The sequence below is a fragment of the Colossoma macropomum genome, unplaced genomic scaffold, assembly GCF_904425465.1.
Source record: "Colossoma macropomum unplaced genomic scaffold, Colossoma_macropomum, whole genome shotgun sequence".
Lineage (NCBI taxonomy): Eukaryota > Metazoa > Chordata > Actinopteri > Characiformes > Serrasalmidae > Colossoma > Colossoma macropomum.
The window spans coordinates 25,137,361-25,159,338 of record NW_023494796.1 but is presented as its reverse complement, the minus strand read 5'-3'; the positions used below and the strand labels follow the sequence as shown (position 1 = coordinate 25,159,338).

At 37.6% G+C, this 21,978-nt stretch overlaps 1 protein-coding gene across 1 annotated transcript in view; it reads right to left on the bottom strand.

Annotated features, from left to right (window-relative positions):
- The window catches only part of nrxn2b (neurexin 2b), an 843,638-nt gene that overhangs the window by 375,659 nt on the left and 446,001 nt on the right, over positions 1-21,978 (bottom strand). Inside the window, exons 9-11 of the mRNA XM_036583184.1 lie at positions 19,657-20,040; positions 13,832-14,035; positions 9,599-9,625 (exon numbers count right to left, since the gene is read on the bottom strand). Of these exons, the coding sequence (XP_036439077.1) occupies positions 9,599-9,625; positions 13,832-14,035; positions 19,657-20,040 (615 nt within the window). The remainder of the gene's footprint in view (positions 1-9,598; positions 9,626-13,831; positions 14,036-19,656; positions 20,041-21,978) is intronic.

The following is a 21,978-nucleotide window of genomic DNA, read 5'->3' as shown; positions in this document are numbered from 1 at the left end:
CTACCAACATGCATTACCTCAGCTGATTCTAATTAGGACAAGTCCAGATAACTAATTAGTGGAATTGGCTGGTTTAGTGATTTTTCTTACTGTGTTCAATACTTTCTTTTGTCATTCCACTTTATTGCATATAACTTTTACCAGATTGGATTGTTATGAGATTTCATGGGAATATATGTTTAATAACAAACAAAGAAGAAAAGCAACATCCAGACTGTTAACAGCATAAAGTTCAAAAGCCAGGGTTTGTCATGGTATGCGGGTGTATTAGTGCCCATTGCATGGGTAATTGGACATCTGTGAAGGACTGTTAATGCTGAAAGATATATGCATATTTTGGAGCAACATATGCTGCCTTCTAGATGATGCCTTTTCCAGACACATATGCTTTAAGTGCTACAACAGCATGGCTGCGTAATCAGAGGGTGTTGGTGCTAGCCTGACCCCCAGACCTGTCTCCCATTGAAAACATGTGGCACAGTATTATCTGCAAAATTGAACAACAAAGGCCCCATACAGCTGCACAACAAAAAATGAAAAGAAAGAAGACTTGCCGAAAAATTTCACTTGCAGAACTGGGTCAGTTGATGTCTTTATTCCCCAAACAACTATTAAGTGTTAACAGAAAGGGTGATGTAACACAAAGTGGCAAACATGGTACCGTCCAACATTTTTAGAACGTGCTGCAGCCATCAAATTTGGAATAAGAGAATATTTACAAAAACAAAAAAGTTCATAAGCTATAAATATTGTTGTTTTTATACTGTTTTCAATTTAATACAGGTCAAACTGCTTTCTGATTTTATTCACATCCCATGTACTGTCAAAACCTTTTAATCAATATCCAGAATTTCTCACATTTGGAACAGTGAGCTCTCAGGCAGATCAATTATAAATAAATTATTACGCAACTCTCAGGCAGATCAATTATAAATAAATTATTAATATAAGTAACTAAGTACAGTTTATTATTTATCATTTTATATCTTTTTGGTGTTTCTGAAAAACTTAGCATACTGAAAAACATCTTGAAATACTGTGTTTCAATCTACACTATATAAGTTGAAATTAATAAAAATAAAAGCAATGGTTTTGCTCTTTCAGTTTTAAACAAATGAAACATAAAGCTTTTGTAAAAAGCATTACGTAGGGTGTGTTACTCCATTTCCTGTGGTTTTCCTATCTAGTCAATTTGTTGAACACACACACACACACACACACACACACATACACAATCCTTAATACTACATTTCACACTTGAGGTTAGCAAAGGTCATTTGCCTGAGCTAGGCCATCTCCTGTGTTATCAGTGCAGTAAAGACTTCAGGGTCAGTGATGATAAGCATTTAAACCCACTAAAACACTATCAGAGTCAGACAGTGCTGCACTTCCACATGGATGACAGTACGGAGTCGATACTGTTGGCAGAGCAACAGATGGTCATTCAGATAGAGGACAGGACAGGAATCAGGTTCAAAGTTGAACGTAAATGTGAACGTAAAGTGAGATTAGTGTGGATTTCAACTGTAGATGAGAGACAAGGACTTGTGATCATTCTGCAGTTACAATGTGTCTTTTTAACCCAGAATCTTTAATCTAATCTATACTAGCCTATATTGGGTGCAGAAAAATGCATGGTGATGCATCGTTCTGATGGAGGCAATTTAACTGCATGAATTTGGAATGTTAATTTATTAATTTAATCCATCAATTATAATAGCACTCAATATAGTCAATTTCTGATTGACTATATTTCCAAAATGAAATCCTCAGTCTATTTTTAAATATAAAAAATGGTCTATATGCCACTACTGTGAAAACAGTTCATCCAGTCACTTTTGTGTGTTCAGTGATTTTAAAGGAGTTTTTAATGTTGAGATTGTATGATATATTAAATTGTTACCTAACGAAAATAAATTGATCTGAATTATTGTGAGATCTAAGATTCACTACTAATCTATACTTGCCTTTATAGATGGGGGGACTACAGTCTATGCTGGAGATGACTAAAGTCAAACACTGTTAACCCAATTTCTAGTTTGCTTGCACAGATTTATTGACATTATAATCAATTTAAGTAAACATAAATGAACTACTGAGGTGCAGTGCAAGTATTCACATAAATTTTTTCATGACATCCTTTTCTATTATGACATTAAAGACTGATTGGTCAAAGAGACACTCACCATGTGAAAAACAATGGCTGCATGGTGTCCTGTCCTAGTTCCTTTTTCTAACTTTTATCTTTTTTGTTGTAAACATGTTGTAAATATTCAGATTAGACTGCTGCAATAATCATGTTACTGTTCCACACACTTATTTACACAACGTGCACAAAAATGTACCCTATTCTAAATGCATTATAGACATGCAACAGTATGATAGTAATAAGAATAATAATGACATGCACACATGTCTGCGAATTGACCTATCCATGCTCCTCCCACAAACACCTTGATTTAGAATGCATTAATAAGGTTGTAAGATATTAGTCGGATAACTTGATGTATATTTTGTGCATTTATGCTAACATTTGCATGGTGGTAAATTTGTTGTCATTTCCAACCTGTGTAGACTGGAATAGTAACAACAACATAGACTCTTAGCAAAAAGCGTTCTACATAGTACCAAAAAGTTCTTTTAACTTGTAACAATAGCAGAATGTTTTGTGGTGCAACATAGAACCATTTCTTTAACGCTCCTTTAAGAATGATACACAATAGGTTTTCCATCATAGAGATGAAAATACTTAACCAAGCAAAAATCCACTCAAATGGTTATATATATTACCACTACCTTCACTAAAGAACTCTTGAAGAACCACTTTTTAAAGGGTGTAGTTCAGCTTGGAAGCGTAGCATTTTAACCTGGAAACTTAATATTATGTAGCCAACCTTTCTTTAGGATGAATGTGATTTTTTTAAAGGTTCTGTAAAGGTTCTGTAAAAGTCACAACAGTTGGCACTACAGAACACAACAAGTTTGTGAGCGGAGCACGGATAGGTCGACTGGGAAACAGCATTCTCTCAGATGGGAGGAGAAAAAGAAGAAGAAGAAAAGAACGTGCTGATGAAGGGCACTGAACTGCCACAATGGGCATCCGGCCAAACAGACATCATAATGCAGACAGAGAGAGAGAGAGAGCAAGAGAGAGAGAGACAATGGAAGAAGAAAGCATTTTTGGCACTGGGCCAACTCTTAAATCACCCCCATGGTTGATGTGTTTTACTGACCACTTCCTTTTCTCGCTTTACTAAGCATTTGTCTTGTGTGTGTGTGTGTTTGTGTGTGTTTCAGTGTTCATACCCTGCAGATTTCTCTACCACTTCCTGCTGCACATAGATCTGGGTTTTCATCTCTCGCAGGCTCTCTCCCTACTCTTTAGTCATTCAGTCCTTCTCCTTTATTCCTGCCCTTCCTTTCTTTCTTTCGTTCTTTCACTGTTCCTGCAATTACACTGCTGGGATTCGTGTCAGTATGAATGAGTTGGACTCTTGCAGTCACAGATATAACAGAAATGTCTCTCCTCTCTCTGACTGTACGGTAAATACAGTAAAGTAGCAGTGACAGTTCAGCTCATACACCTCTAGGCTCTTATTTACACAGAAAGGTTTAACTCGGAATTTTCACAGCAGTGTAAACGTAACGAACTGTAAGAGGAGTGTGGTCACGTTATATGTGCCTCCTTATGAGAATCTTCAGCCTGCTAAATGTGAGTGAGTGAGTGGGTGAGTAAAGAGTGATTGAGTGAGTTACAAAAAAGGTCTTTAAGGTGCTTTGTATCTAAATCAAATATCTAGTAAAAAATAGTGTCTTCTAAAGAGAGGAAGAACTTATACTTTGTTAATGAAGCATGAACATGCTGGTTAACAATTACACATAAGGTAAAGATTATGTGTAATTGTTAACCAGCATGTTCTTGAAAGACCTGAATTAAATGTAGAAATAATAAAGGTGAAATAAATGAAATAAATGTTTATATAAATTAATATTATTTTTAATATCATTTAATAAAGGTTCTTAATATGTATTTTTAAAATGTTTTGTTTAAAATAATTTAAAATTCAAAATAAAATTCTCATACTGAAATTCCTTTTTCTTATAATTATTCTAACACTGCTTACAGTGCTGCTTTTGTATTTGCATTCATCTGCACACAACGTGAGCTGCATCTTAAATGTATGAAACAGTCCATCATATAAATAAATCTATTACTACTAATTATCTTTGTTGTCTCTTCTTAAACAACTGAATTCTAAACAAATACAAACTGCTGATATTTACAAACTCACCCATATGCCTGCATGTGCCCACACACACACATTTTTTCATTTTGAATACAGTTTAAAAAAATACACCAATTATGTATGCCTTTGAAGTTTGTACATGCTTCAAAAGAATTTCTTATGAGGTCAGCTCTGTTTAACATTTTAAGTGCTGTTTGGTTGCTCTTCCTGTTCCGCAGCACGCAGGGCAGAAACGTGTTGAAAATCAAAGTACGCTACACATGTGAGAAAGATAACTCAGCTTTCTACACATTTTAACTGCTCCCTGATATCAGGTTAACCCACATAGCCTGTAAACAAGAGTTCGGCAAGCTTTAAATGCCTCTAGACAAATACATGAGAAGTGTTAATGAGTCTAAAAATGATGAATATGAATTTTGGAGTCATGAATATGGATTTTGTAACTACATGTGGCCATATGAGCAAAAAATGCTAAGTGAAAGTTTTGATAAAAACATCTGAAACTGTGTCTTAAAACTGTTCCATATTTAATTTTTCAAGTACTGAGTTCACTTAATATGATTCATGTGATATAGTGATGAATATGGAGATTTTCAATGTTGTAATATTTACTTTGAGGCTCAGTCGTAAGGGCTGCTGACCATGAAATGAGGTTTGGTGATGCTGTAATAAAATAAGTAACAATGAGTTTATTCCAGTATTAAAAGTTTTCATGTGTAGCAAACTATCCATTTTTAACACTTACATTTAAGAATCATTATTGATTTGAATTGTCAGGCTCTTATTCTACATGGGCTGTCTTTGTTAGACATGATGATGAGAAAATACTGATGTTTGAATTGTGGAGGTTGATAACAAAATCAATTTAAGTACAAAATTAATTAACTTTGAGGTCAATCATACATTAAAGTATTTGTTCATGTAGATAGCTATCTAATTTTAACACTTTTGTTCTTTAGAAATGACAGAATCGCCGGAAAAGTGTTTTTTAGAACACATCTTCTGGCAGTGGCAGGTATTACTACAAGAACAGACTGCACTTTTGCCTTATGTCTGCAACACAGCAACTGTTTATACTGTTTATAGACTATAGAACACTCACTCTGCTGTAGAATAAAGGCTGCTACACTATAATGTTTTTGGACAACAGCCTGATTTCCAATGACAGCACGGCCTGCAGGTTTGGACGGAGTACTATATAACTGAAAAAATGTTCTTTTTCTGTAGTGTTCAGTCAATGTTAGCGCATCTTTAGTGAGAATGTCAGTTATTATTTGTAAACGTGTCTGGCATGTTCTAAACGTACAAATCAGATTAGTGCAATAATAATAATAATAATAATAATAATATTACCACAGAACTCGATTTATACCCAACAATTAAATTTCGTAGGAAAAATGCCAAGAATATGCTATGACTGGTCTAAAGTTTTATATAGTTATACTTTAGACGAACATCTAACAGTACTTAAGTAAATGAAAGTCAACTGAATTGTATTTTGAATACTGCAATTGCGTTTCTCTCAACAACATTCTCATACTTGCTAATCAAATCAAAAATCCGGTCACTGCTCAGGCAACATGAATAATGGTGCGATGATGATGAGGTTCATACGTCTATTTCCATCTTTGTATTTTCATATTTTAAGAGAGACAAAGAGAAGGAGAGAAAGAAATGAAAGGAAAAAGCTTTATGGGGACAATAAAATACCTCAATTTAAGATTTCTGTCCTGGATCGTTAGCTTTTGTTTTTTTTCTGTAATGGCTGCGCATCAGTTTTGGTCATAAAGACTGATCTTGAGTCAACTTTCCAATCAAAATAAAATGCACCACTGAATTATTTGAATGTAGAATCAATAACTAATGGGACACGAGGGGGCATTCTGCTTTAAAATCCTGGATTTCAACACCGCTATGCATTCTAACACAAACACGCTGTCTGAAAAAAACAGAAAAAGTTAATTATCACCTGCTGTAGATTCAGGTGGGCTGTAGCTCAGTGTGGGTACACCTGCAGAGAGACATGAGTCAACCTTCCCCCACACCGAGAAACAACACTGTTCAGCTAACTCACCATTTCACCAATAGAAACACACATTCTCTCTATAGCTCTCCTATTGTCTCTTTCTTTTTTCTTTCTGTTCTTCTGTTCAATTGCTCAGTTTCTCGACCTTTCCTTCTGTTTTCTCCAACTTTCCTTTCTATTTTGTTTCTCTCTTTCCTTTTCTTTCTCTTTGTCTCTCTTTCTCCATCCTCATTCTTTTTCCCTCTTTCAATCTGTTAATTTCTCCCTGACTTCCTTTTTCTCTTTTTCTTTCTGTTTCTTTAGTTTTTATATTTTTTATTTGTTTTCTTACCCTATTACTTTTTTTCTCTCTCCCACTTTACCTGTTTTTGTCTCCCTCACTTTCTTTCTATCTTTCTTTCTCTGTTTTTTCTCTCTCTGTGTAGGTGAGAGGGCATGACATTGGCAGCAGGTTCTAATGGCATTGTGAGTTGCCCATATGTCACGTAGCACTGCCTCTCTGCACCGCTGTGTGAAAAGTGTTGAGAGTGGAAGGAAATAGAGCAGGGAGGGAAGGAGAGGGCAGAGGGGAGGAGGGTGTTTGTAAAATGCCAAAGCTGATGCCAGCCAGGATACCCTTGCAACACCCTAGCTTATGTGGCACTGAATTCTGCTTTGTTATAGAACATGATCATGAAGTTTTAGCTTTCAGGGAGTTGCTATTTAATGCAATTGCCTTTTTTGTTTAATTATAAAAGTCTAAAACGGCCAAACTGGCTGATTAGCTATCTTGCTTCCTAGGTGTCAATGCTTAATTGCTCAGACAGATAGACACAGCTTGAGCTCAAATAAACAAACATGTTAACAAACATCAAATAAACAAGCATTACTCACTGCTGCCCTTCAAAAGTATTAACAAACACTGAAGAAACAAACATTAATCACTGCTGCCCTTCAAAAATATTAACAAACACTGAAGAAACAAACATTACTCACTGCTGCCCTCTAAATGTGTTAAGAAACATTGAATAGACAAACATCACTCACTGCTGCCCTCTAAAGCTGTTAACAAACATCAAATAAACTAACATCACTCACCTCTGCCCTCTAATGGTGTTATTAAAAAACATTGAATAAACAAACATCACTCACTGCTGCCCTCTAAAGGTGTTATTAACAAACATCAAATAAACAAACATTACTCACTGCTGCCCTTTAAAGGTGATAAGAAACATTAATAAACAAATATTTCTAATAAACTGGCTGCCCAGTATAAAGGGCATCTATCTCCTCTGATCTGCTAATTCTAACATAACTTGATGTGAGCAGGACACTATTTCCATACTGAAGAAACATAACTCACTTTCAAACACTGCAGCTGTTCACTGCAACTTTAGAGAGATTAAATCTCTAAACCCTCACCTAACGGTATTCATTTCTAGCTTTTCAAGCCACTCCGATGTGAAAGCCTCCAATGCTGTGTGATGTTATTCCTCAGTGATGCAATTTGCACATTTATGGCTGGCGTTCCACTATTCAGCTTAATCTAGTGGTAAGTTATGGCGCCTCCTGCTGCTCAAATAATGGTATCACTTGATGCCATAGATGCTATTGAGTGTCCAGTATACTGATTCAAAAACAAATCATCAATGTTAAACCTCTGAACTCCAATTTCTTTTCTTTTACACCATTTGAAAATACCAGCTGCCCTTCTCATAGTGTGATACTTTCACGGTGAATAGGACAACAGAAATTCCAACATAGATAAATTTTGTTACATTAACTTACAAGAAAGGGCCCACTCACTTTGTTAAAATAGGTTTCAAAAATGTTCATTCCTCAGTCCACACAGTCCATATACAGAAACTAAGCTACACAATGAATGTATTATGTTGTGTAATGCCATAAACAGGCTTCTTAATTCTAAAGGATAAGAGATTGTAAAATGGCCATGTAAAAATATTTATGACTGTTTTTGGTACATTAAGCAAGAGAAACAAGGTTTAGTAAGTGATGTGTGACTAAAGGCTTTCAGGAGTCAATTCATTATGATCTGTAACTGCTCAAAAAAAGTGGGTAAACTACGTTTGAGATGGTTTAATCTTTGCTATATCCATTTATCTGGGGCTCTGGTGCTGTACTAGTTAAAATTAAGTGGAGTTGGGAGGTCACCTCTGTAGACTACAACAGAATAACCAGCTCATAGTGATATACAAATTCGTAGACTAAACCAAGATGTGTCAGGCAAATTTAAGTTATGAGCTGAAGAATGTGTGAGCGTGCACTAACAGTGGCTGGTGAGCAGCTGGCATGGAAAGACTCAATTAGGTTAGCAGGATAATGCTCAAACATGGCCATTAAGCCTGATAGTTAAGCAAACTGTACAAAAACCCTCTTTCTTTATGCAATTTCACATGCTAAATGACTAGCTTTGAGGATACCATTTTACTCAAAGGTACTAGGTTGAAATAACAAAGAGTCAATAGCGACACAGAGTCGACTACAACATTTTAACTCTAAGAGTTGTTGGCCAGGAGACGTTTTGGAGTCCCAGATGCATCAGAGTCGAAGAATCGACTCCCCATCACTAGCTTTATGTACATATTTATGAACAGTGGTATACAGAAATTTGAACACCCCTGTTCAAATAACGTTATGTTGATTTTCTAAGTAAAAATAAGTTAACACATCCTCTACAGGGAACCAACTTGAATGTGGCATTTCTCTCCAAATTAAGTACACAGTTTTTATTTATGTGCCTAGTGTTACATGTTGGAAAAAAAATAAATAAATAAACAAAAATGTGCCATAACTTTTTCACAGGCCAAATTTTATGACTTTTGTTTCACAATATGTTAAATTCAGCAAATAAGAGTTAGTGTGCATTTAAAACGTGCACAAGAGTGTTCTCTATAGGATGCGTTAACTTCTTTTTACTTAAAAAATCAACCATATGAATTGAGAATCATATGTTGCATGAAAATATAAATGTAAATATAAATAATAGAGACACACACACACACTTACACACAGGTATCTCCATATGTGAGTGTGACTTACCTTACAGAGAATATATATACACAGCATGAAACAACACTTCTCAGTTACTATCCCAGCATGTATTTGCACATATGTCCCAACAGTGGAAACACATGTGTGTCAGTGTATGTGTGTGTGTGTGTGTGTGTGTGTGTGTGTGTGTGTAGCTTTTCTATTTGTCAGTAGTGATAATTGGAACACATTTGTGTACCTAAGCATGTGAAAAGAGAGAGAGGGAGAGAGAGAGAAAGAGAGAGAGAGAGAATAGAACATGCTGTAATTGCAATAAACACATAGAATCACTTACTGAGGTTACAGTCTATCCTGATACAATCTGGCGGGAGAGAGAGTGAGATGGTGAGATTGAACCAAAGAGAAAGAAAAGAAGGAAGAAGAAAACAAAAAGAGGAAAGAGAAGAAAAAGAGAGAGAGAAAGAGATAAAGAAAGAAAGACAACATTTTACATCCTTCAAGGTACATTCTGCAGACATCCGAGTTCATTTTGCTGGGCCACTACCCGGGGACATGCCTCGAGTCAGAGTCACTCTTATCCTTCACACTTGTTTACCCTTCTCTCCTGTCATTCCTCCGTCTTGCCCTGGAGAGCTCCACCAGCTTGATGACTTAATATGTGCCAATATGTAACTTATTCAAATAAAAATAAAGTTTTAAAGAAAAAACAAATTAGTTTCAGAAATTACCACTTGGTTGCACCAGTAAGGATTAAGCTTTAACCTGGATTAAACCAAGGTTTATCTGTTGAAGGAGTTCTCCAAGTTCTCCAGCGTTTTTCATCCCAATCTCAATCTGCCGCTTCTTTAGAGTATGGCTGATTACCACAGACAATAACTTTGAAATGTTTCCCTGTACTTAGATAAAAGAGAAAACTTGTTAACTCGAAAGGAAAAATATAATAGTAGTCTATGGGCTTTTGCTTCAGCACTGTCTGTAGTAATCAACCGTGTCTTATAGTTGTGGCTCATAGAGATTTGGTTAATAAACACTATTTCATTAGTCCAGTTGAATGATATTTTAAACCTAGCATGAAATAAGCAAGGTTACAATTAAACCACAAGTTTGAATCCTTTTTTAGTTTTCCAGTAAGATTATCACTGTAATTATTACTTTGAAACTTTAATTATTAAATGTTGAGTTTAATCCATGTTTTAATTAAGTACTGCTCAACAAATCATTGGTTAACTCTAAACTCTGCTTAGATTAATCCTTGCTGGCACAACCCACCTTACTCACATACTTCTAGATTTCCACTACCTGCTTTAAAATTTCCCAATTAAACACATTGATTTTGGTTTTGGAGCTTATTTTAAGCCACCATCAGGATCATAACTCTCCTACCCTTCATCATACTCTTCTGCTGTTCATCACTACTGAGTTTAATCAGTACTGAGTTTTAATTCAGACAGAAAAGCTTGGCTTGCTGTGTGGAGCTTTTGGGCAACCGACGATTTACCAGCTAAAAATAATACAGGAAAGGGTGATCTGCACACTTCAGCCAAGTGCAGCCTGCTACATACTTTCAACTTCTTTTCCAATGCTTATTCACATATGTCTACTCTTAATTATTCATGTGGGATGCATATGTGTATTAATATTAATGCCACACATATTGATCAGTTTTATTTGATTTGATTTTATTTGCAGAGGGCAGGTCTGCAGTGTGTAAATAATTACACAAGGTAGATTAGATGCCTTCAGGCTATAAGGATCTCCCTTATCTATCATATGAAATTTTGGGGGTAAACGGCTCTTAGACATAAGCCCTGAATTACAGTATGCTGTATCAAGCCAAATCAAAAATGGTGGCAGTGTTGTAGATTGAGCTTCCTTTGTAAACTATATTGTCTCTGTCTCACTCTGGTGGCTGCTGGTGGTATGTGCAAGCTGCTAAGACTGATGTGTGGTCTCGAGCTGTCAACCGCTACGGAGTAGTGTTGTCAAACAGCCAGGGACCAGGCTCACTAAAGGAGAATGTCAGAAAAGAAATACTGCACATATTTCAAAGTAGACTATTGCTGAAGTCACTTGTGTGACTTTATGTGTAGGCTAAGTTCAGTTGTGTGTAACTATAGCATTTATAAGCTAACACGTGCTTCACTTTCACTAACTGTGGGAATTTGCATATGGAGATCCTAAGGAAGTAATATCCTCTTGACATGGCTCTCTATGAGGCTCATGCAAGTCAGGATAATTATCTCCTAACAATCTAATCCTTATTAGCGCAGGTTTAATCGTTTTAAGCTAAGCTAAGTCCGTCCCCAAGTTCGGTTTGTGTTGATTAATTACTTAGTTGTCAATCCCTGTGGTTGGTGGATTATGCTTGAAATTTACATTCGCTAATTAGCCAAAGCAGAGGTGCTAAGGCTTGGTCCACTGAGGTAAGCACTGCATGTAGGCTTAGCATTAGCGGTGGCTAATTGATTAGGTTCAATGCGCCAGGCATTGAGACCCATGCTCATATGGTGACTGTGTTTAGCTATAAACTGAGCTATACTGTTTGCCTGATTAAAGCAATTGATTTTTAAAGAGAGGCAGGTAATAGGGCAGGACTCAAACATTAAAAATCTTGCCACCATGAAAATGAAATATATTGCTATGTATTGTCAGTATATTCCAAAAAACCAATAGAATATACTTTATTATATTAGTATACAGGCTGTTATTTAGTGGTGCAATGTGCTATCTACATATATGAGGGACTACAGGTACATTAAAGTGTACCTGTTAACCAAGTAAAACTACATATTTTGTTCAGATTTGGTCCACATTTGCTGATTTGAGTTCCTCTGTGGGCAAGGAAGTAAAACGACAGTGAGCTGGTCTCTCTGGCTGTTCGCTCCAGGGCCGCAGACATACACGCCATTGAAGGGATGAAAAGTTCCATCATCAGAGCCTCGAGCAGGAAGGAGAGTGAGAGAATGAGAGAGAAAGAGAGAGAAAGATAGATGGTGTATCCTCTAAAGGCTGTTCCTGCACCTGTCCCACTGAGTGCACCTTCGCCTTGTAACTCTATGTTTCTGCGGCTTTTGGGTATGTAACATTCATATAAAGGAAGATTCTGACAAATGTATGTAGAACACAAGGCAGTTGGCCATGTTTTAAATGCAGTAAATAAATACAGAAATGATTAAATGCCTTTATTTACTGGTTTCTGAGACACAGATTAAGCTTTGCGTTTGTCTCAGTAACACACAGCATTTGAATTGCAAATTTAAAACCATAAAACACACAAGGCAGATAATCATAAACAATCTAAAGCTTGTTGCTTTGGTAAAAAAGATTAATGAGAAGCACACATTATGATGACAATACTGCTAAATCAAGACCCAGCGTTCATCTTTTACAATGACGTAGGCCCGGGTGGCACCATCTGCTGGCAAATGGTTTGTACTACAGCCAAAGTTAGATTTTCTTTCATCAACTTCTTGCTAAAGGAATACAACCTGCTTTCGATCTGCTGCATCTGTAGCATACCACTGATTACTACAGACAATAATTTCAATGTGTTTTCCTGTACTACAAATAAACAGAAAGCCTGTGGTCTCATACACACTTTTAAATTGGTAGCCATTTGGCAGTTACTGAATTATGTCAGTAAACATTTATTAGAATTTTTTTTTGCAGAACACTTTCATGAATTCATCAGTCAAGGACATTTATTATTTAAACTAAAAAATCAATATTAATTGTTCTTTTAGATGTTGGAATAGCTTTCCAGGGGGAAGAATTTGCCTTATACATTCCCAGCATAGTGCTTTGGGTGGAGTTTACACAGACTCCATAGACCACAGACTGACTAGGACTCATATTTACCAATCTTCCCAGAGAAAGAATGCAATGGTCAGTGTATGCTTTTTTTTGTTTTTTTTTTTTGTTTTTTTTACAGGTGGCACTACAAGTTTGATTTTATCTTTTCCAACTTGTTCCATATTCCCCAACTCTACACTGCTTAACAATAAATATAAATATAGACCAACAACTACTTTTATTACTGTGTTGCTCCACAAAAGTTGGATGAAACTTCATGAGAACAGCTTTGGTCAGACATTCATGTCCTTCTCATCCTACAGCCTGTATTGTAACCATTGTAAATGTAATTATTTTTAATAATTCTTATTTGAATTACATTTATTCATGTAATTCAACAACTGCCAGTTAGCTGCTATTACAATTGTGTTTTGAGTCAACAAACTTTCTGTTTATATCCAAGCACAGGGAGATGTCAAAATGATTTTCTGTGGTACTCAACAGTACAATCCCGATGCAGCAGATAAAGCTTGGGTTGAACTTAAATTAAAGTCTAGGTAGAACCAAGAAGATACAAGGCAAGAGCCTCATGGTCAGGGATGGAGCACATAATTGTGGACAGGGGCTCAAGGCCTGAGGAGGGCAGTGGATGGAATTGGGGGCGGTGGGGGGCAACTGTAACTGTAACAAAGACCCAGACAGACTGGGAGTAGAAGAGAAGGGTAATGATGATGCTGATGTTGATGGGATGATGGTTGTATGTGAGAAAGGTTACCCAGATTAACAGTGAGTTTCACACGGCCGCCATCCAGCTCCAGACGCAGTGTATCTGCAGACTCTTTGGAGGTGGTGGCCACCAGAAGGCCATATGCGCGTTGGGACATGAAGCGAAGGGCCAGGTCTTCAGCCTCTGTGTGCATGGTGCCTGGCATGATGATCTTCAGATACATGCTGCCATCATAACTCAACACTGTGGCCTCTGTGAAGGATGAATGTGTGCAGCGAGGTCCAAAAACACACAGATGTGTACATACAAGCACACAAACAGACAGACACACACAAATACAGACATACAGATGTGAACACAAACAAAATAGTGAGTGTAAATAAAAGGAAAGAATTAAGCAAGGAAATGATAATGTAATAAAATGATTTTGGACACATTAAAAACAGGGAGAGAAAGAGAAAAAGAGAAGAAGAAAGAACAGTTAAAACAGTTAAAAAGGGAGTAAAGAGCGAACAGCTTCAGTATATGCAAGATTTTGATCAGTGCTGTCCAAAGTCTGACACAAAGGCCAAAGTTGGTCCATGAGGACATTTGATTTGGCCAGTCAAACCCCACCACCTCTTCCAATGAGAGAACAAACATTTTTATTCTATGCATAATATTTTGATTAAATTGTAAGTATTTTTAGAAACTATTTTTATTTTTAGTAAAATATAAAGCTCTGCAATGTTTTTAAAAATTGGAAACTTCCTTCTTTGTTTGTACATTGTTTTGTCTTTTTGGCCCTTTGTCCACCACAAACATTGCACATTTGGACCCCAAGACAAGACACCTCTGGTTTAGACCACATAAAGACTCAATACACTATCAAGCAGTTTGAATAAGGTCAGAGTGTACTTCACTCTCTTCTTTGTTTAAAAGACTACATTTAAAAGAAGCCACTCCAATTTGCTGGATGAGATAAGCAGGCTGTTGCTAGTCACTCCACACTACTGCATGTTAGACTGAAGATATGAAGATTGACAAAGAAATATGAAATTTAATTTGTGTATCTTACCAGAACACATCAGTGTAGATGCATGTATTTCCTCAGGTCATTAACACAAGCATCACGGTTTGTTATACCACGTATACTAGTCACTCAGAGCAGTATTGTCTTGTCACACTAGATGGCAGAAAAGAGTTGCTCTATCCATTTTTCCACATGACTGCCTCCCTAATGGGAACACACCTACTCATTATGCAAGTAAACATAAAACTCAGGTTTTCAGAGGCTATTTGTTACAGATTAGTGCTCCTTCTACAACATCAAGCAAAGTATATAATTGTTTTGTCATCATCCTCAAACTTGAACAATTACTCACAAAGACATTCAAGATTCATCTTGGTAGATGGCTTTAGAGTGGCTCTTCATAACAATTCTTAACTGGAGCAGTTACAAGAAAAAAATGCTTCTAGATCAGCAGAAAAGAGCAGTTTCTGCATGGTAATTGTAGAATATGGTAATACCATTAAAGCAGCTAACAGTATTATTTGGTATTTCTTGGGCTACTTGTGTTGCTATACATAATACGTTTATTTTTTTTTTTTTATATAGCACAAAATAGACACATCTATGTCATTTACAGTTATTTCATGAAAAGTACTTGTTCAGTTCTTCTCCACAGTTGGGCAGACCTATTTAAAATGGCAAGAATCTACAAGATGGGATAATATTTGTATATTTTTGTAGAATCTACTAATGCAGTGAGTCCTGGAGGTAGCACACAGTGTTTTTCTGAACTCTTATTGTTATTATTAGAGACACACAGAGAAGCTGCTGAAGGTATATGTGATCCTTTATACAGGATGCATTGTCTGCAGCCTAAAGCATGACACACAGAACATGAGGCTTTGATGTGAGTGGCTCATACTGTTATCTAAGAAGTGTTTGCAAGGCTACAGAGAGCATGAGGTCTATCTCAATGAAGGTTGTTAGTCCTCTCAAAACTAGCCAGAGTGCATTAAGAGATGAATCTCATCTTTAGATGAAAAATCTCTAAGACAGGAAAAGTATTTGTCCTTCAGAAAGCCTAGCTGTAATGAGATAAAACCACACTAGAGGGGCTACAACAGTGTCCAGAGTAGGCACTTTCAGCCTAAAGCACACTGACCCAACATTGTCCAACACAAACCAAGAAACCCAGACATTGGGTCTGTGAACTGTGTGACTGTTAGGAGTTTCTAGAATGTGCTTCCTCATTCACCTTAGTTCATTTTGCTTGTAAGTTATGTTTGTGGAACACTATAAGGATTTGATAGGGAATGATGGTAATGGAATATATTGATGTTTTAAGAATTATGGTGATTGGTGGAGATTGTTAGTGTTTGACAGTGTTGGTGTGGGATGGAGATTCTTGGTGTTTGGTGGAGAATGTTGTGGGTTGGAGAATGCTGATGTTCGGTGGAGAAAACTGGTGTTGGTTAAAGAATGTTGGTGTTAGTTGGAGAATTAAAGTATTTTCTGGAGAATTATAGTGTTTGGTGGAGAAGGCTGCTGTATGTTGAAGAATATTGACGTTTGACAGACAGTATTGGTGATGAAACAAACACTCAACGGACTTTCTGTAACATGTCAAAAACATATGAGGGTTAGGATTAGGATTTTGGTTGAGGTGAGGGTTAGGGTTAGGATTAGAGCCAGGGTTAGGGTTTGGTTTTGGGTAAGGTTGGCTAAGGTTAGGAAGGATGGCGTGTGTTGAAGAATGTTGGAGAATTTTGGGTTGGTGTGCCCTTATATCTGGCTAATACCCAGAGAAAGGAAATGAGGCCCTCTAAAAAGCACCAGCCAGCCAGCAGAACCAGACTTGCACATGCTCCAGCAGTGCTGTGGCTTCAACCTGATTGCCGTCACCCTCTGTAGACAGTCCATCTTGTGCCTGCTGGTCCCTCTAAAGTTACACAGATGGTCCAGGAATGCCTCATTGCTCTGCTGCGTTCAGTGCTACTCTACAAGAGACCAAACCCTGTATTTCCCTGCCAGCGCGTGACAGGGACGCAACACGGTAACGTACCATATCATACCATACTGAAGATTTTCTACATATGTGTTAACACCTCTGCAGCTGTTGGAAAAAAGATGCTTCATTGCCCACACTGATGACTGAATGTGGCTTTAGACCTCACCTCTGTAAGACTTGGATTTCTCAGCAAATAAAAGGCCAAACGACATGGGAACCAATTAACTCAATTATTTCATGCAAAGGACGATGCTAACATGTATTATGATCTATTATAGTGACTTGTATGACTCTCAAAATGTTAGGTTGACAGAATAACTAGAGGAATTTGAACATAACCACATTAAACATACCATCCAAAACCAGCCCTACAGCCTCCAAATAAGCACCCATGCAGAGTACAAATAGCTCTTTCCACTACTATAATATAATTCAAAATTTCCTTTCTGTCACTATAGACTAAGATTGTGCAAAAAACAGGATCATTTGACCTCTGTTAAATTAATTTACTGCCTGAAAGGGTGCAATAAATGACATTCCTAAAAATGACCTTCACTTGACTGCTAAAATCAACCAATATAAACAACACTACTCTAAATGGTTCTCAGGAATTGCTGGTATGTGCACTGTGCCTGCTCTGACCCTCATTACTGTTGAATGTTCTGGGAAGATTGTGATATATGTCAAGTATTTGCACAACCTGCCAGGTATATGCTTTTCTGCTGTGTGCTCCAGAATATATGACAATAGTTAGCTCAGTGATTGGAGTTAATGACTAGTGTACTGAGCTGTGGGGTCAGTCCCAGGTGGGTACCGTAGAAGCTGTTTTGGAAGGATGAGGGGCTGCAGTTTCTTTCACTGTTACCAAGAAACAACCCCTATCACCCAATCCACCAATCTGTACAGTTAATAATGGTGTGGTCTTGATGCAACTTCACTTATAAACACTTTTCAGAACTAAGATGTGCTATAAAGCATTATCAGCATTTAGAATCACAACATTGCAAAACCTGCTGCTGGTATTAGTGAAGAAATGTGCACTCTTCCACCATCGTTAGTCTATCAACTACATTTCACTCAAATTACAAGTAGTATCATTATACTTACACCGATCAGGCATAACTTTATGACCACCTTGTTTTTACACTCATTGTCCATCTTATCCAGCAGCAAAACTCCAGCAGCACTACTGTGTCTGATCCACTCGGACCAGCACAACACACACTAACACACCACCACCACATCAGGGTTACTGAAGTGCTGAGAATGATCCACCACCCAAATAGTACCTGCTCTGTGAGGTTCCATGAGGGTCCTGACCACTGAAGAACAGGGTAAAAGGGGGCTAACAAAGTATGGAGAGAAACAGATGGACTACAGTTTGTAATTGTAGAACTACAAAGTGCACCTATATAGTAAGTGGAGCTGATAAAATGGACAATGAGCGCAGAAACAAGGATGTTATGTCTGATCGGTGTATATTTCATATAATAAACATTAAAGCTCCTATAAAGAATTCCTGCAAGTTTGCAGGTCAGTTTAACATCAATGGCTTGAAATATATCAACAACTGGCACTACTAGACCAATCGACAAACATGTTTGTTATACTTTCCTTTAGCTCAAAACAAATCCAGCAGCAGACTGTGGTACTGATTGGAGCTTTAAGCTCCCAACAGACTATAAAACACATCTTAAAATATCAAGTGATTTCTGGAGACAGTCCACAGAAACCAAAGGCAGAAGCTCAAAGGGCTGTAGAGGCTCTAGTCTTGAGGGACGAGATGTGATGTTATAAAAAGAACACATGTCTGGGGACAACTTGTTAAACTTACTGTGCTGAACTGGAGTAAAATCCTGTGCAAGAAAGAGTATGCCTCCTTTAAAACTAACTCCCAAACTTCTCCAGTCAGTGGTCTTTTAATGTCCAGAATACAATTGATAATATAAACAAAAAAAGTTAGCTAGTGAAAAACTATCGTTAGCTAATGGAACTATTTTTTTCTTTGCAACATGGAACCCACATCCTCATGTTTATTAATTTTTGTGCATTATTTCAGCCAAAAAGCATGAATTATTGATGTAATTTTTTAAGCTTTCAGTTTCAGGTTTATTTGTCTCTCCCCATTCAAACATATAAGTAGTCTTATATGAGTAGAAATAAGCAGAAATTGAGTAGAAATTGCTGTCCATCATAAAATGTTGAGGAGCGCAATATCGCTCCCTACTATAAGCTCTGCTTTCAGAAGGGTTGGTTGACAAATTTCACAAACAGTTTGTTGCCAACCGAGGAAGTCTATGTTCCCACCCACATTTAGCCAAAAATTTCTCATGGCTGTCCCCAGTTGCACAATGTGCATTATGAGATCTGGTCTTGCAAGACTATAAGGGTTCCAGCCCAAAACTCCAGCCACTAGAACGCTTGATATGTGAATGGAATAATAGTAAAATCTTACTTTGATGAAGGTTTTAAATCATCTGTAGTTTTGCAGACAGTTTTGTTTTACTCTTCATCTAAGGACAGCTTTATGATTTGTATACAGTCACTCAAGTGAGCTAATGTTAACTTAAGCTTATACATTTTTTTATGTTGCCTAACCTATACACGTAACACTAGTGCACAGCAGTCATGTGTTGACGTGGCTATTAATTTAGGTTTATTCAGATGTATGTCGATGCTAAACGGCCTTATATATGTCCTGTGGAAATTAGCATTTCTCTTTCATGATAAATGCATTTCTGCTTTGTGCAGATAGAGTTCCCAGGGCACGAGAATGCCTTAAAATGTCCCTGGCTCATCTGGTAGGAAACACAAAAACATGCAGATCAAGGGGTCCCCCAGGGGTGCTCCTTAATTAAATCACTGGCTCCTCACCTATCTCACAGTTGCTGCCCAGGAAGCCCGTCCCTGTGCAGTCACAGATGTATCGGTTCCAGCCTTCCTTGCAGACTCCTCCATTGCCACAGGGGGTGCTGCTGCACCTCTTCTGGAGCTCACGGGTGCAGAAGCTGCTGACTCCGGGGGCGCTCTGGATCTCAGCCAGCCGCCGGACGTCACGGCTCTTCCCGTCGATAAAGAGATCCCGTACGCAGCCTACATAGCCGTAGTTCAGCAGGGCCGTCCAAACTTCGGGGGGCAGCACCAGGCCCTGCCGAGACTCAGGTAGCCCACCTAGGTACATATCACTGTCCAGATCCAAGATCTCACTGCCCTCATTGGAGTTGAAGGGCATGGTACGACTGTTTACTGAGATAGAACCTGAGGAGCGAGGGAGAAGAAGGGAAACTACTAAGTTTAAAAAAGCAGCATTTAAGAAAGGTATCTGTGAAAGGGGAAAGGAAAAATAACCTAATTAAACTAATTAAACAAGAACACCTTTAGTGTCTATTAGCATCTGTATCTGTTATACTATCTATCATGCAGTGCCAATGGCATAGTTGTAACAGGATTCCAGTTCTTGCAACCTGGATTCAATTCTCAGCTGGCGCAAACCACACATACCTATTCTTGTGATTGTAAGCAAGACGTTTCTCTGTCATAAGATTAAATATGTTGCTCTGGAAAAGATGAAGCTATAATGCTCTAAATGTTATTTTAATTGGTTAACATCAGAGAGAGAGAGCACATAAAATGACAAATTGTCGATGCCATACAAAACTTCATACTTAGCTTTAATGCACATTAAGTTAATGTCCAGTTTTATCCACAATAGGCTAGTAGTAGGAGCGCAAATAATCAATCAAGATTAAATGAGTAGAATCAAGTGTGCTCCTGGATGTTTAGAATGAAAACTTGCAGCCACACTGGCGCTCTGTGGATAAGATTGGACACCCCAGATGTAATGTAATTTTACTCCAAGCCACTTTGTATGGTTAATTTTTTTGCCAAAAGTTTCAAATAACATTATAAAATCCACAAGCAAAATGTTAAGTATGAAAATGCCCAAAATGTTGCAAATACAAATGATGAGAGTTAAATTAACCTTAATTTTTTGAAAGGATTATTACTCATTTTCTTCTGGAATCACTCTTTTGCTTCTGACTTTTGGTACATTTTCACCTGAGGTGGGTCTTAGAACAGGGCATTTACCTGCACTGACCTGTTGGTCAGCTGAATTGGAATGAGAGGTCTTCTGAACATGCAGCTGTGACCACTCTGTGAGCTGTGATCTGCTTCAAACATGGTGGAACACAACGTACACAGTGTGGAATTGCCAGAGAAGATTGCGCTGGCATGTGTGACATTATGAGCAATGTTTGTCATTTTTATTAATGTAGCACACACTCAGGTTCCGGTGCCACCCTGTGTAAAATGTATATTTTGGAAATTGAAGTACATTATGTGTATATTATGCTGTTAAAAGAAGCTGTACCATTTTTCAGGTTTGTATCTGCTAGGGCTAACTAGCTTAGCAGTGCCTGCTGAAGGGCTGAAAGGCAAGCTTTGCATCTGTTTAAATCAGTGTTTATTAGCCCTGCGTCTGGTGGCCTTAAGCTCTGCATGGTTTCCACTATTCCTTAAAACACCTGATCCAGCTCATCATCTGATTAACGAGCCGTCCTTGAGCTGAATCAAGTCTGTTGGGTCAAGAAATCTTTGAAGCTATGATGCTGTGGGTCAAGGCAAATAACATAGCACTGACATAAACACAGTAAAGAGTGGAAAAAACTTCTGATTTCTGCCAGATGTGAGTTAGAGCTGCCGTGAGATAGCTGACAGGTGGTCATGTTTAATCACTACAAAGGGAATAAAGTCAACATATTATGGTTGGCCGTTATGTTCTGGGGGTTATGAAGGCTGTTATGCCAGCTTTTCTTGTTTCTACCCAAAGAATCCCTTTGAATTAGTCAGTGAAGCTGACTTTCTATCTTAGCATGCTAGTGTACAGAAAGCTGCTGCTCCAAATCACTGTCTTCATAATAGTCTTTATATCAATGCAGTGAACTAACATTAGATATTCAAGTAATTTATTTTTTATGACCAGCATGGCTAGCCTAGTTAGCCCTAGAGGATGGTACTAGGCTAGCTTGTGCTAGCATCTGTAAATCTGAAAGGTGGCATAGCTTTGCTCATTTAAAAACAACTAAGTCTGTTCTTCAACGCCCAAAATAAAAGTTATATTGTTTTACACAGGTCGACACAGGACCCATTAATATAGGTTAGATTAATAATTGGAATAAAGGAATATGACAAACA